This window comes from Eptatretus burgeri, chromosome 16, assembly GCF_056783735.1.
Source record: "Eptatretus burgeri isolate ZD-2024b chromosome 16, Ebu_testis_v1, whole genome shotgun sequence".
NCBI lineage: Eukaryota > Metazoa > Chordata > Myxini > Myxiniformes > Myxinidae > Eptatretus > Eptatretus burgeri.
The window spans coordinates 47490486-47507277 of record NC_140976.1 but is presented as its reverse complement, the minus strand read 5'-3'; the positions used below and the strand labels follow the sequence as shown (position 1 = coordinate 47507277).

Genomic DNA, 16792 nt, shown 5'->3' with positions numbered 1-16792 from the left:
TGACTTCAATTTGGCTAGGTGTCACGCCAGTTGGTTAGGTGTTGGTACCTCTCTCACCTGCCATGGCACCTCAGCAAAAGCTTTCTGCGACTCATTAGGACTGACTCAATCGGTCAACTTCCCGACCCGGATCTTAACCAATGGTAGTCCATCTCTTCTGGATCTGATTTTGACAAATTTCCCTGACAATATCTGCTGCTCTTCCTTCGCTCCAATTGGTTCTTCTGACCACGTCCTTGTCTAAGTGGACATCTCTCTGGCTGTTATCAGAGAACCACCTCACCGCCGTCGAGTCTGGCATTTCACTCAAGCCGACTGACAGGGTCTCCGAGCAGCCATCAAACTTACAGATTGGTCTCCTATCACTACTTTCTCAAACATCAACTCATCCTGGGAATTCTTTCAAAGAAACTTGCTCTCCCTCATGCACAGATTTATCCCCTCTCGTGTTCAGTTGTCCTACCCTTCCTCCCGCCCTTGGTTTACTGAAGCTTGTGGCGAGGCAGTTGTCCTGAAACAACTTGCCTTTGCCTCATGGAAAGCAAACCCAACTGAGGGCAATCTCAGTTCCTTCCACAAAGCTCGGAACAAGTGTGTATCTACCCTCAGGAGAGCCAGAAAACAACATCTTTCTCATCTCAAGTCTGAACTCTCAAACCTCTCTCCCTCCTAAAAATCCTGGTGGCGTTTAATCAAATCTGTTTCTGGTGTATGTTCCCGCTCCATCCCTCCCTTACCTCAAATGGCCGCACTGCTGATACTACACGTGATAAAGCTGAATGTCTAAACTCGGTGTTTGCAGCTAAATCTTGTGTCCTAAACCCATCACTATCTCTACCCACTTTACCCAGTCGCACCCAACTGTCCCTGGACTCTGTATCCTTTTCTCCTGACAAGGTAGAGAGCTTGCTTTCAAACCTCGAGTCAGATTCTGCAACCGGTCCAGACGGCATCAGCCCACGTGTCCTCAAAGCCTGCTCTTCTGCTCTTGCTCACCCTCTCTCTGTTCTATTCACCCTCTCATTTGCCCAAGGTCATCTGCCATCTGCTTGGAAATCTGCTAACATCACTGCCCTGCATAAAAAGGTGCAAAAACAGATCCCTGTAACTACAGACCAATCAGCCTTCTCCCAATCATCAGCAAGGTTATGGAATCCATCATCGCTTCAGACATGAAATCCTTCCTCTTCTCCAATGGCTTGATTTCCAATCATCAATTTGGTTTCAGACAAGGTCACTCTACCCTGGATATGCTGCTTCTGCTCTGCCATCAATGGATGGAGGTCCTCAATGCCAGACAGGAAATCCGAGCCGTATCCCTGGACATATCACGTGCTTTTGACACAGTCTGGCACCCTGCACTACTCACCAAACTCTCTTCCCATGGTATTCAAGGCCATCTCCACTCATGGCTCGCAGACTTCCTCTCCTGTCGCAGTCAACGTGTGGCCCTAAATGGAGTTCTTTCATCCCCTCTTCCTGTCCAGGCTGGAGTTCCTCAAGGTAGCGTTCTGGGCCCTGTTCTTTTTCTGGTTTTCATCAATGATCTCTCGGACTCTCTGGAAAATCCTCTATTTCTCTTTGCCGACGACTCCACCCTCTGCCGTACCATCTGTCATCCCTCAGACCGGCAAGCAGCAGCTTCTTCGCTAACTGCAGATCGGGATAAAATCACAAAGTGGTCCAACACGTGGAACATGTCTTTCAACCCAGACAAATCTCACACTCTCACTATGTCTCTTTGAAAGGACCGTTTAGAAACCCCCCCATCCACTTTCTCAACAATCCTCTGGAAGAAGTCTTTTCCTTCAAGCTTCTGGGTCTCACTATCTGCCATGACCTTTCCTGGGAAAGTCACATTTCCAACCTCGCCTCAAAAGCCAGTCGCCGACTGGGAATCCTCCGTCGTGCAAAGTCCTTCCTCAGCCCTCTTGAGCTCCTGACCACTTGCAAAGCTTTTGTCCATAGCCTGATGGAGTACTGCTCTCCCCTCTGGGCTGGTGCTCCTGCCTCCCACCTTTCTCGGATTCAAGCTGTCAAAACCAGGGCATTTAAGATCATCGGCATCTCCCGCAATGAAGCTGAGTCTTTGGGCCTCTCACTCAATCACCGCAGGTTGGTCAGTGGTCTTTCTGTCTTCTACCGACTCTTCTCCAGCCTTGCCCCCCCTGCTCTCTCTGCGATTTGTCCCCACCACATTTCCACAGGGCGCTCAAGGTCCGCCAACAACCCCCTTCTGGTAAAACTACCAAAATCACGAATCACTGCTCATCTTCACTCTTTCATTCCTCTTTTTTCCTACCTTTGGAATAAACTTCCTCACTCTATTCTTTCCCATTCTTCCCTCCAGGCTTTCAAAACAGCTGTTCACCACCACCTCTTATCTTTCCCCATCCAAATCCTCGATCTTTTCTACCCCCGATAATCCACCCAAGCCCACTTCCTTCAATTCCCCTGCTTTCCTTCCTGAAAGTCCCTGTAATGTCCATCTTCTCTTCGCCATGTTCCCCGTCCCATCCCCATCCCTCTCCCTTTCACAGTTCACCTAATGTGTCTGTTCCCCACTGTTTTGTCCCTTCCACTCCCACCCCTATTGTCTCATACCCCCTTGCTGTGAGTTGTGTGTTAGCTCTCATACGAGCCTCGACAAGGTATACAAAAAAAAAAATTTGATTCAACTCGTCTTCCTTTGAACTTCATTGATCCCCTTTCTGTGCCAGCTCCTTCACCTCCTCCAGTCATTGAGCGACACCAAGTGGATAATCGTCTACTTCACCTGAACATATCCAAAGCTGAGAATCCTCATGATTTCCCTTCGTGACTTCTCAAGGAATTTGTTTATGAATCCTCGAAGCCTTTAACCGAGCTTTTAAATTTGTGCTTTATGTCTCGATACCTTTGCTGCTTTTGTAATGTGTGGGAAAATTCATCCGTGCGTTTGGTTCCTAAAACCACTCCAATCACTGAGTATGATCAACTTTGCCCAATATCTCTTGCACCTGTGATCACTCAAGTTTGTGAGGGATTTTTTTTTTAGCTGACCGGGCGATGGAACACATTGCAGAAGCAATCGATCCTCAACAATTTTGTTATATAAGGGAAAATATTCCAGTGATCACTCTTCATTAAGTACGGTATGTTGAACCGCATGCACAAGGGTCTCGACAAGGATGTTTGTGCAAAACCGAACCACGATGAGGATGTTTGTGCAAAACCGAACCACGACGAGGATGTTTGTGCAAAACCGAACCACGACGAGGATGTTTGTGATGTCTATTTTTGAAATGTCTTCAACCAAATTAACCACACAATCGCGGTTAAGAAAGCAATTCAACTTGGAGTGAACCTCCAAATTTTGCCGATTATCTGTAACTTCCTGGCTCAGCGGTGGTCAGACCGTTTTGTATAATGGAGGCTTGGAACTATTTTTGATTTGCTTCAACTCTCCTGTAAAAGTACTGCAGGTTACGAAACTGGGGCCGCCAATCATCTTCCTCGTGATGATGAATGATGCCGCTACTGTGTGCATTTTCATTTCATTTGATGTACCATATCTATACAAAGAGCGACGGTGCTGCCGAGGCAGTTTCTTGGCCAGGATTATACTGGGTGGTTTGCCATTGCCTTCCCAGGGTTGTTTGCCCATGCTCTGTCATTCTCAAATGTTGAGCACCAGGCAAGGAAGCAGCATGTACCATTTTAAATTTGGTTTGGATGACCTGGTAGGGGTTTGAACCATCGACTTCTCAAACAGAACAGACTCTCTAACCATGACGCCACCAGTTCTGGTACTGCTTGCATACACCAGTGGAAATAGTCCATGATCTCAGCATTGTTGAAATGTTTCAGAGATCAAATAATTAATCCTTGCATGCAGTAATATTTGTGCTTACTCACTGAGTGATGTAATAACAATAACATGACGCCTAAGCCAGAGAAATGCAGGGTAATGCGGAAATCATTACTTCAGAACCCTCCATCTCTTGTTCATTTAGTAATCGATGGCGTTTCCCAGGAACCGTTCCGCACATGAAACTTCTCGGTGTCATCATTCTGGACAATCTCAAGTGGACGCAACAGCTTGAGTGCATGCTCAGCCATGCCGCGTCTGTACATCTTGTGTGAGCTTCAGAAGAACGGTGTGAAAGTTGAACACTTAGTAGTGATCTACAAGATGTACAATCGCCCCATCTTAGAGAATTTGGAGCAACGATATGGAGTTCAGGTCTGGCTGCTTCCCAAGTTGGAGATGTTAAGCGGGTTAATCAAGAGAGCACTGCGAATAATCTCTTTAACGAATCACCTTTCCAATACTGATCTTCACCTTCACCTTTCCTATCCTGACTTTCTCGAACACATCCATACAGATGATCCTCAATCCCTTTCTTTGTTCGACTTCTTCTTTTTACGTGTGACCAATATGTGGTGTGTTGAATGCCGAGGTTCTGCAGCCATGCGACTGCCTCAGAGGTGAGTTGGTGAAGGGCTAAAAGTCTTCTCGATAGCTGCCGCAAGGGACAGTGCATTGTGATGTGCTCCATTGCCTGAACTCCTCTGCAGTCGCAGAGCACATCTGGCCTCATCCTCCATTGGTGGAGGGTGCTGCCACAATGGCCCTGTCCAATGCAAAGCCTGCTGAAACCAGGTGGAGCAATGGTTGGATGATGTACAATATGTTTATTAGGAGTTGGGGCAACCTCCCAGCTGGCCCTCCACAAGTCACTCGGGGCAAACCCCAGAAATGGGGCCCGAGGTTGCGGAGCACTAAAAGAGGCCTTTTTGAGTGCCAAAAGCCGTGGACCACAACAAGACCAGTGGGTCCCTCACTCCGCTCCCTCCATCTCAATGTTGAAGTGTTGACTTTTCATAAGTGTGTTTGTTCAACTGATGAGCTGTCACATTTGAGATATTTTTATAACATTGCTATGTGCTTATGTGACCTCAATCATACTTTATTTTTTTTGTTTTGGACATTGTTTACATTTTCTGTTGTGGCATTTTTACACTTTTCATGAATCGGTGTCCTGAAATTTTGATATTTCTTTTTCTCCATGTCTTTATGAAGGTGGACGGAGGTTATGCATTTACCCCTGTCTGTCTGTTTGTCTGTCTGTATGTTTGTTTGCAGGATATCTCAAAAGTTGTGGATGGATTCTGATGAAATTTGGTGGGCAAGTTGGGTATGTGTCAAGGACGAACTGATTAGATTTTGGTGAAGATCCGAATCCGAATCCGGACACAAATTTTTAAAGTGATTCTTCATCATTTAAGAGATAAGGCCAAAAACGATATTGTTACGGTTGTGGAAATTCGCATTGCACCATAAAGAGTCCTCAGGTGAGATATCTCGATAAGTCCATGTGTAGTTAGCCCACACCCGTTGTATAGAGGGAATTTATGTGTTCCATTCGGGCTGCGATCCTTCAGTTAGCCATTTTTTCTTTCTCCATTGTTATTTTCGACCATTAAGCCGCCAACAACGCAAACAGCCACTACACCAACCTTTACAACGCCATCCCGCAAACCTCGCTTCACCGCCATTCCCAAACGACACCATAACCATCAGACCACCACAGAAAACCCTCCACCCCCTTCGCCTTTCTCCTTCACAACCAACAACCGCACCACCTGTGAACACTGAACGTCGGGCTGTTTCGGTCCCGTTCGGCGATTGGTGCCAAACGCACCGAGCCGCGAGCGCGAATGGCGGCCTTTCCGGGGGAAAATTCGGATCCAAAATGCTTCACGCCCATTTCCCCTCCGTCCAATGGGCGAACGTGAGGCGGCTTGGCCCCGCCTCCAATGGCGTGAATGTGAACTCCGTTTATGCAAATATGCGAATCAAGGGAGGTTCACGCCCCTTTTTGCCCAACCAATGGCTGAACAGAGGGTGGCGTGGCCCCGCCTCCAATCACGTTTTGATCCACATATTTGCATATCGGCTCCTCCTGAGACCTATAAAGGTGCGAGCGCAAGGCGACTCGCGTGAGAGAGTGGAACTGGTGGAGCTGAGTGCAGCGGGAGTGTGGAACTAAAAGAGGGTGAAGTTGAGCTTGGAGAGAAGTTGCGGAGGAGTAACAGGGAAGACGGCAACGAGGTTGCGGTGTGGGGGTCGCTTGACTCGTCGCAGGATCCAGGCCAGCCAGCCATACCCCTCTCAGGGTGCAGTGGCGTGAACATTGCGGCTTGCCCGCCATCGCGTCACGAGGACGCGGATAAGACCTCCCCCGTCTCGTGGACCTGTCCGATCCTCCAGGATCCACGTCCATTTGGTCTACGGTCCTGTCTGCCTCCTCGCCTATGAGGGTGGCTTTCTTTTTCCTTTGCTTTTTGTGTAAATGCTTGTGGTGGTGCCATCTGTTAAGTAAAACTGTGTAAGTGTTGCCGTGTGTCGGTCTTCGTCGGTGGTATCTCTTTTACTGTTTCTTTCTGTGCTTGAATACGTGCCTTTTATTATTATTACTGTGACTGAATATTCGTGCTTGCTTTGTGTCTGTGTGTCGCGCAATAAAATGCTTGCTTGTTGAACTGTTCCCGCTCTGCTTCCTATCGTTTCTTTTTATTGACTCTCCATCCTGCATCGCGTGAGAGATTGGTAGTGGGTGCAAGTTCCCGTTAACTAATCTGAACGGTCGAGGTCGACGATAACTCCGCTCGGTTATCTCTGCAGTATGGAACGAACCGCTTAAGCGGTTCATGTTCGAAGTCGACCTGCGGCGAGGTATGATCGCCCGATTAACCATCCGCGTAGGTACTGAGGTAGGTCGAGTTTGGCGTACAACCCTATCCTACGCGGGTGGCCGATTGGCACGATTGTGGTGAGGGTGAAAGACCCACCCATGACCTGCTCCCGGCGTTGTTCCGAGAGGGTCACGACTGAATTGTCCGTCCGGTAGGCGACGTGCCGCGATTCGAGTTACGTGGCCGATCGCACGCCGGCGGGCGCGAATTCGCAACACTGGTGTCAGCGAGCGGGAAACAAACTCTCCCGTCTCCAACTAAATTCACGGGAATCAGTTCAGGGGTGAGAGGAGCGACCCCCGATTCCCTCCAAATTACGAGTGAGCTAAATTTAATCTCTTTCGAGAAATAAGATGGAGTCTCAAGGCGAGCGGGTGCCGGGGGTAGAAATGTATGTCTTTTAATGTAGAATCCATGGCCCATGACGGTACTTGTAATTACAATCCGTGGGGAAGCTCAACCCCATATCCTGAGCACAGACTTTATCGGCAGGCTGAGCCGCATAATGGCGGCGTGATCACACCTCAGCGCAACACGGAGCGAGCGGTTATTTATGGCGCGACACGAGGCGAGCGCGCCCAACAGCCATTTCAAACCACGTGGAAATGGCAAACAAGGCTGGCAGAAAAAAAAATGCGCGCGATTTGATGGATTGCATGGATGCGCACACAGAGGCATTCAGGATCGATATGCAAAGCCTGCAGGCGGGCATAATGGCATTTTCGTGCAACGAAGCGTGGGCAACGGTGTGCAAAATGGCGGCGCCACGTGTTGGAGCGAACGAGCTGGGAGGGAGTGCAACGGCTGTCCGACCGCGATGGAAGGGGGGAGGACAAAATAATTAGGGAGACGTGTAAAACGAGACTCGTGCAGGTGACACAGAGGGAAAAATTAAGTGGGGTGACTGAAACGTGTAAAACGAGACACTTGGAGACGACAGAGATATTGGACGAGATAAAAGGAATAACATAGACACGGGAGATATACCGAGTCGAGAATGAATTAAATAAAACGAAGGAGAAAACTAATAGACACGAAGAGGCAACAGAAGTAAAATGTATAGAGACTCGGGAGATAGAAAAAATAGAGGAGAGACTGCACGATAAAGACGGGGTTCAAGGAACAGAACACACACACAGAGTTAGTGGAGGATAATGGGGGCGAGCTGGCAGAACGTGTGGGGACCCGGTGCTAGCAGCTGGATGGCCTCCTTCGGGAACGGAGGGAGACGCTATTCTCCCTTGAAGCGAGTCACGACCAGGTGGGTTCAGTCATGTCAAGCGAGTTCGAGGGGGCGAGTGCTGTGAACGGGTGCACATGCAGCTTGGGGGGTATAGAGGCCCCAGGAACCCTTGTGGGGACACGAATCCCCTGTGTGGTTGTACAGGTGAGTGTGTTTGCGAGTGTGCGGAGATGCATGCTTTCCGGCACACATTGTGAGAGTGAGACCCCCTGTGTGAGTGAGAATGTCCGTATGAGAGAGACGGTGTGTGTAAGAGAGCGTTACGAAAGGGATATGACGGTGGGCATGTGCGAACATGCAGCCGCGTCTCCCGGGGTGAATGTCATGGAGTGGAGTCTGAGCGTTGTAACACGCAGGAGTGTGTGCGTGGAACGACGATGACGGCGACAGAGGGACAAAGGCCGGGTAGCGGCCGTAGCTGTTTTGGGGACCGTGCCGGGTTTACCCAGCAGCAAGCGCGAGGTCCGTGCTGTGGTACGCACGAGGCCGCCATGTGCTCGCTTGTGGGAGTGAAACCCGGTCCGGAAACGCCAGTGGTGGATGTTGCCGATCCAGCGGACGGACAAAGGTTAGGCAGGACAATGGATTTGGACCGGATGGGTTCTCCAGGCGGGCGTGTGTGTTAAGCTCCAACGGGCAGAGCACATGTGTTCACGTGGGGAACCCCTCGAGATGCGAGGCTTGTGTTTTTTTTATGCGCCGGGTGACGTCATGGCTGCGTGTATGGTTGGAATCCGGCAGGAGGGTGAATCCCTGCCGGATAGTACCATCCAAGAGGGACGAGGGATGCGAACAGCTGCCATGATGTCACGCCAAAGGTGCGCGGCTGTGAATTGCCACGCTGGTGCGCAGGTTGCGAGTTTCCACGCTGGTGCGCAGGTTGCGAGTTGCCACGCTGGTGCTGCGCGAGAGAAAAAAAATAGCAAGCCTCGCTTTCGGGTGAACAGGATTCCCTGGGCAGGGGTGGAAGACCCCCTGCCTGGGCACAGGATGGCACTAGCTTGGGGGAAGGGTTAGCTTCGCCAGACCAGCTTCATGGGGCAGGGGTAAGTCCTCATGGGGCCCATGGAATGGATGAGTTCGGGGGATTTTAGTTGAGATTTAGGTTGGGAAAGTGATTTTTGGATTTGAGGACAAAGTCAGACTTTGGATGTGTAGAGGGGACGTAGCTTTGCTACGTAGTGTTAAAAGGAACGTGCTGTAGTTTAAGGGACGACGTGGGAGCACGAGTTAGTTAGGGGATGTAGTCAGCAGGATGGCAGAGATCAGCGATGTGTGTGTTGAAAAGCTGTGAGGTCAAAACATGATGAGTGAGTGAGGCCAGCGGGTCTGTGTGTATGGAGCGAATGTGGAATGCATGGTGCGATGAGTGATTGGGGGGAGGAGTGACTCCCGCCCAAGGGACCCTGGGGTCAGAATAAAGTGAGTTAGCTGGGGTAGTCAAATTAACAAAAAAATGGAAGTCGTTTTGTTGTTGGTGGGAAAGTAGGCTCGAAACCCCTTTGGAGGGGTGCAGGAGCCCTGTTGACAGGCTGGGAGCATGGCTGCGAAAGGTGAGTATCGCTGAGTGGGTACCCCGGGCACCGGGCTAGTCGGCCGCGGTAGGCCAAGGGCCCATGGGGGGCCAGGATAGTGTAGTGGGCACGGGTGCGCCCGCATGATGCGGGGGCCCGAGGCGCTGTTAGCCGCGTGGGCAGTGCATTGGGCACGGGCACCCAGGGAAGGGGCCTGGGGCGCCAGCCTGCCACGTGAGCGTTTCAGGGGAGTCGCCATGGAGGGCACTCCCCGGTGTTTAGGGAGCTGGTAGGCTCGGAGGCAGTGTAGTGCCCGGGGGTGCCATTGTTAGAGAATCGGCAGAGGGTAGTGCCTGTCAAGGGAGCCACGCGTCCCCGCCATGAGACCGTGTGAGGGCACGGAAGGAAAATTGGGGGGCGAGGCCCGAAATTGTGAGGACACCAACACAGGCGACGGCAATCTGGGTTGATAGAACCAGTAGATTAAGCGAGAGGCGCTTGTTGAAAGCCCCGGAGTCGTTTAAGAGATAATGGTTCGGGTAGATTAGGAGATGTACCCCTCAGCACCATTCATCCCTTCGCTCTCGTTGTGGGCCGCTGGACCCACTTTGGGTTAAAGATCGCTGAAGTCTGGGGAGGCCATCCTGAGGCTTCGTTGGGCCTCGACACAGGACGCAAGCTCTCCCTTATTCCCCTCCAGGAAGGGAACGTAGAGGTTGGGAGTAGGCTAGGAGACGGTAGGTTAGCCGAACAATGACGATAATGGGGGTTTGGAGACGAATTCATCGTGGGGGAAGTAAAAAAAAAAAAAAAGTTGGGGCTAAATTCGTTTTTTTACAAATTAAGGAAGTGGGTATGTACAGTGACAGGCAAAGGCGATAGGTTGGGAGGGAGACGGGTCGGTAGGTCCGAGCCCGCCTTCTGAGTGGCCAGCACCACCGCACTCCCTCCACCAACCTCCACTGACAGGCAAAGGCCGGCCAACTTCATCGGCTGGCTGTTTTGCTGCGAGGCCTGTACCAGCCGGATCGTCTGCAGCTGTTACTTCAAGGCCTGTGCCGGTCAGCTCCACTGCCGGCTGTTTTTGCAGCAAGGCCTGTGCCCGTCGATCGTCTGCCGGCTGTTTTTACTGCAAGGCCTGTGCCGGCCAGTTCATCTGCCAGCTGTGTTTGCTACAGCGGCCTTGTCATGCCTTGCCTGCCTGCTTTTGCCATCCATACCTGCTGCCCTTGATTCTGTGTTTGCCCCGTTCTGTTTTGCATTTGCCCCCCCCCCCCTTGTTCATTGCCATGTGCGCCAGGATCGTCGTGGGAGTTGCAAGAACTGTCCTGTTGGCAGCTGCAACACGGGCCTGCAGTGGCGGCCCGTGCGCCGGTTGATTTTGCCTTTTTCTTCCTACAGAGTCCATTGATCCTGGGCCAGGTTTCGTGTAAAATTTGTAAGTTAAGGTTAAGATGTACTGTAAACATGAGTGCGCCCCCGGCATGTCTGTCTGGCGCCGGCAATTTTATTTAAGTCATCTGAATGAGTGGGTTTGTTTAGTTAGTTACTCAGCCCGTAGGTTATTTATTTTGGGGACACGAATACACTGAATGTCGCACTCAGGGATCCGAAGGTAAAACGTACTAGGGGAGAACTACACATGATGGCACACGAGAATTTGACGACTCGGAACGAGTCTGTAAAAAGGAGAGGGGGTAGTGTTACGGTTGTGGAAATTCGCATTACACCATAAAGAGTCCTCAGGTGAGATATCTCGATAAGTCCATGTGTAGTTAGCCCACACCCGTTGTATAGAGGGAATTTATGTGATCCATTCGGGCTGCGATCCTTCAGTTAGCCATTTTTTCTTTCTCTATTGTTATTTTCGACCATTGAGCCACCAACAATGCAAACAGCCACTACACCAACCTTTACAACTCCATCCCGCAAACCTCGCTTCACCGCCATTCCCAAACGACACCATAACCATCAAACCACACAGAAAACCCTCCACCACCTTCACCTTTCTCCTTCACAACCAACAACCGCACCACCTGTGAACACTGAACGTCGGGCTGTCGAGGGCCCGTTCGGCGATTGGTGCCAAACGCACCGAGCCGCGAGCGTGAATGGCGGCCTTTCAGGGGGAAAATTCGGATCCAAAATGCTTCATGCCCACTTCCCCTCCGTCCAATGGGCGAACGCGAGGCGGCTTGGCCCCGCCTCCAAACGCGTGTATGTGAAGTCCGTTTATGCAAATATGCGGATCAAGGGAGGTTCATGCCCCTTTTTGCCCGACCAATGACTGAACAGAGGGTGGCGTGGCCCCGCCTCCAATTGCGTTTTGATCCGCATATTTGCATATCGGCTCCTCCTGAGTCCTATAAAGGTGCGAGCGCAAGGCGACTCGTGCGAGAGAGTGGAACTGGTGATCTGAGTGCGGCGGGAGTGTGGAACTAAAAGAGGGTGAAGTTGAGCTTGGAGAGAAGTTGCGGAGGAGTTACAGGGAAGATGGCGGACGGCGACGTTGTTGCGGTGTAGGGTCGCTTGACTCATCGCGAGATCCAGGCCAGCCAGCCATACCCCTCTCCCTGAGCATCAACAATTTTCCCCCGCACATTCGCACTGAGATTGTGCCGAGGGGGGCCCCTGTTCCTCCCCCACCCTAAATGTGGTGCCAACGGGACCGCTCGCGCGGAGCACGCCGGAGAGGACTCGCTGACCATGCCAGGGCACGGAGTTGGGGCGCAGCGGCGCGAACATTGCGGCTTGCCCGCCATCGCGTCACGAGGACGCGGGTAAGACCTCCCCGGTCTCGGGGACCTGGCCGCTCCTCCAGGTTCCACGCACATTTGGTCCACGGACCTGTCTGCCTCCTTGCCTGTGAGGGTGGCTTTCTTTTTACTTTGCTTTTTGTGTAAATGCTTGTTGTGGTGCCATCTGTTAAGTAAAACTGTGTAAGTGTTGCCGTGTGTCGGTCTTCGTCGGTTGTATCTCTTTTACTGTTTCTTTCTGTGCTTGAATACGTGTCTTTTTTATTAATACTGTGACTGAATATACGTGCTTGCTTTGTGTCCGTGTGTCGCGCAATAAAATGCTTGCTTGTTGAACTGTTCCCGCTCTGCTTAGTCTCCTTTCTTTTTATTGACTCTCCATCCTGCATCGCGTAAGAGATTGGTAGTGGGTGTAAGTTCCTGGTAACTAATCTGAACCGTCGAGGTCGACGATAACTCCGCTCGGTTATCTCTGCAGTACGGAACGAAACGCTTCAGCGGTTCGTGTTCGAAGTCGACTTGCGGCGAGGTACTATCACCCGATTAAACATCCGCGTAGGTACTTAGGTAGGTCGAGTTTGGCGAACAACCCTATCCTACGCGGGTGGCCGATTGGCTCGATTGTGGTGAGGTCGAAAGACTCACCCGTGACGAGCTCCCGGCATTGTTCCAAGAGGGTCACGACTGAATCGTCCGTCCGGTGGGCGATGTGCCGCGATTCGAGTTACGTGGCTGATCGCACGCCGGCGGGCGCGAATTCGCAACAATATATAGCATGAGTACTCAAAACGTTCTGGATGATTTGGACCATTCAATGATGTCGTTAGCATTATTGACTATAACCAAAACGTTTGCACCATTGATGTTATTCAGCAGTTGGGGAACGTGGTAATTGAAATTATTAAATTCTCCTGACTTGGACCAACGCCGTGCTGACCTCATCACGATGGCATCATGCATGCCAACCCCGAAGGACATCCATCCCACAGTTCATGTAAGACAAAGTCAAAAGCTGTCACTAAGAAGATGAAAAGCGATGGTGCTTTCTGGTTGTGATTGGTGGACGTAACACAATGTGTCCATTTGGCAGATGGCGCTTGTTGGGGCCAAATACAATCTGGCATCACCAGTCACAGTCAGTGGGGCATCAAGTGTCAGTATATAAGCTGAAACTCTGAAATCACCAAGTAAATGGAACAGCGATTATTTTTCCCTGATGAGCCCTAAAACGGATGAAACCAGGTCGGAAGCTCGGCTTTACATCTGCTTGGTGACAGATTTTGACTTTGCCTTACATGAAATGCTGGATGCCCTTTGGGGTTGGCAGGCATGACGCTGCTGTGATGAGGATGAGGTCATCACAGTGTTGGTTCAAGCAGGAGAATTTAATAACTTCAATTAATATATATTTATTTGTCATCGTTCTTCCGTAGCAGTTTCTTCGCTTATTACAATCTCGGATGGGTTGGTTGCCTGGGAGTCAGGATCTGGGATCCTGATCCTGACTCCAAAGTTCTGTCCAACTTTCCTGTCGGTCTCATGTGGCACTGCCTGGAGGTAGGCTGTGACACCTCCTGCTTCATCCAGTGTGGCAGGACAGTTGCCACTCACCTGTTTGCGAAGGACACCGTGGAATGTTTTACATCCACAAACTAATGCCAAACTAATGATGGGGCACTCAGTTTAATCTCCATCTGAGGGATTGCACAAACATTGACTCACCCAGCCTGTGAAACACTGGGATGATGGTTTATAGTGGAGCCAACATTCACACCCAGGCTAGACAGCTTTGAGGCAAGTGTGCATACCTCCAGGAGTCTTGGCCATCCTGCCAGGCTGTGTTTGTGTGTTAGTGTGTGTATACAGGGTGTTGCAAAAAGAGTGATGCAACTTTAAATGTTTATTTACAAAGAAAGAGAAACCTCAGGGACGTGAACCAAACATTTCTTGAAAGCTTATGACACGGTATTTTCTCTCACTGATTGATATTGCATCAAGTCACTGCTCAGGGTTGTGAGAGCACAAGGTCTGAAATTGGCATTTACGCAAAGTCCTTGTAATTGACGTTCTCGATGGGTGCCCCTCGTTGGTTCAGACAAGCATCGATCCTGACTCCAAAGTTCTGTCCAACTTTCCTGCCAGTCTCACGTGGCACTACCAGGAGGTAGGCTGACACATCCTGCTTCAGATCATCCAGTGGGGCAGGACAGTTGGCATAGACAGAGCCCTTGGCTGCCCCCCCCCCCCACCAGAACAAGTAGTCCAGAGGGTTCAAGTCTGGGCTATGGGGTGCCCAGTCATGAGCGGTACCCAGGGCAACGAGGTGGTTTCTGAAGCGCTGCCGCAGGAAAGTGACGGTGTCACCAGCTGTATGCGGGGGTGCACCATCCTGCATAAACGAGGTCTTGCTGAGCTGGTTTGGAGTGACATTTTGGGCTAGATCATTATGGAACTTCTGGAACACGGCCCCATAGCGCTCACCGCATGGTGTTGATGTTATCTTGGCTCTTGGTTGCTGATGCTGGACTGCCACTGTTGCCCTTGCTCTAATTGTGCACTGTACCCTTGTGCCCAAAATGTTTCACAATACGTTGAATGGCACAATTTGTGGGTCCATCACGTGTTCTGAGGTCGTATTCCAGGCAGAACCTCTGGCGGGTGTCTACATATGATTTAGTTTCATACCACAGAGCCACCACTTTTGTCTTCTGCTTCACTGTCAATGTCATAGTTGAGCTACAGAGCTAGAAATCCCAGGGAACAAATACCACGATAACATCACAAAACCCTGAAAAGGAAAATTGTATGGGTAAAAAAACAGAAATGGCAGGAAGTCAAAGTTGTATCACCCTGTAGTCAAAGTTGGATCGCCCTTTTTGAAACACCCTTTGTGTGTGTGTGTGTGTGTGTGTGTGTGTGTGTGTGTGTGTGTGTGTGTGTGCATATATATATGTATATATATATATATATATATATATATATATATATATATATATATATATATATATATATGACACCTCCCACACTTCTCAAGCTGAAGAAGCTGCACAAAGCAACCCAACATCTCTTTCCTGTGAATGGATATCTTGAGCGAGTTTGCCTCGGTGAAGATTGTGATGGTGCGTATCTTCAGTAGTGTGATTGGTGTATTCACATTCCAACCTCGCCCACAACAGGACCACGTGACCACATCACATCACCAAGGAGGACTCTCCTGGATGTACAATGCATGCTCAATAACTTGCCAAGTTTTAAGGCACATACTTATTTTACAGATCATGCAGGAAATAGATGCAGAGGGAGCAGATAATCAACCAAGAATAATTAGCGCTAACCACAGAGAGAAGAGTAATAATTTTGTTTTCCACTCTGAACATCAGTGTGTTGGACCAGAATAGGATTAACACAAGGCAGAATAAGGCAGGCCGCACACTCGATTGTTCACGGGGCTTTGAAGAAGTTTGTGTGTCACAAACGAAATGTCTCTTTGAGATTTGATTGGCTCACGCTCGTTTATGTTAAAATAGGTGCGAGTTTGGTCGAGTTTTTTTTTTCATTTTGGTTGGCTGTGCAATTTAATAATTACACGTGTGTGTTTTTTTATTTTTTGTGGTGGTGAAGATAATAATACATTATCAACACTTCTGTTCCTCCATTCCTCCACATTTCAGCACTTATTTCTTCTTCCATTGCAGGCTGCCACCCTTGGAAGTTGCTCAGCTGATGTTCCGTGCTGATGATAAGGTCAAAGAATCAGGGGATGAGATTGGCACACCAGAGGGAGAAACACAGCGGATACTATGGCTCCTCCTTCCTCCAAACAGCACTGTGCCAGGACGTGAGGGTGAGGACGCCTGCTCATGGATGGCTGAGGGTGGTGCCGGGCCTTGGGCTATCGGAGGATCTCTGAGAGGCCGCATCTGGGGTACAGAAATCAACCACGGACTGAGAAGTGCAAGTTCTAGTGGTAAAAAAGGAGATGCTTGGCCAGTGCATGGTGTTCCATGGGCCGTTGGAGGAGTGGCTGGAATGGGCACAGCTGGTGCATGGAAGGCTGAGGAGGGTCCTCTGGCAGGTGTTGTTGTCACGGAGCTCACAGTTGCCCATGTTCATCTCGTCGCTTTGGCCGCCTTTGCTGCTGTGAGTAAACCTGGTGTGCTAGAAATGCTAATTGCTCTTCAATTGAATTTTGATTACCTATCATTTACATCTCTGTATGAAACACTTATTTAGATGCTACAGTATTTTCCTGCCTTTCAGTGGCAGCCATAATCCTGTCAGATATAAAAGTCCTTTTTTTTGTACTATATCATTGACCATTTACATTGCTCTTCCTCCTGTCCACTTTGCAGAAAAACAGGCTTCCTCAAGGTTTTCATGGTAATTTATTCAAGGAATTGTGTACTAAAAAAAAGAATGTCGAAGATTTTATGTCATATCAGAACCAAAAATGTTAGACCCACCCAAACCACATACTCAGCCAAATATGTGCACACGCTCAGCCACATCCAAACTGTCAGAGTCTAGAATGATCATCT

At 49.8% G+C, this 16792-nt stretch overlaps 1 protein-coding gene across 3 annotated transcripts in view; it reads left to right on the top strand.

Annotated features, from left to right (window-relative positions):
* Nucleotides 1–16792, top strand: part of LOC147011030 (transmembrane protein 132E-like) — a 506523-nt gene that overhangs the window by 324172 nt on the left and 165559 nt on the right. For all 3 annotated transcript variants that reach the window (XR_015052610.1, XM_085860680.1, XM_085860681.1), the window contains one exon: nucleotides 15950–16394. Coding sequence is in view for 2 of the 3 variants with exons in the window: in XM_085860680.1 (XP_085716806.1) it covers nucleotides 15950–16394 (445 nt within the window). In the remaining variant the exon portion in view is untranslated. The remainder of the gene's footprint in view (nucleotides 1–15949; nucleotides 16395–16792) is intronic.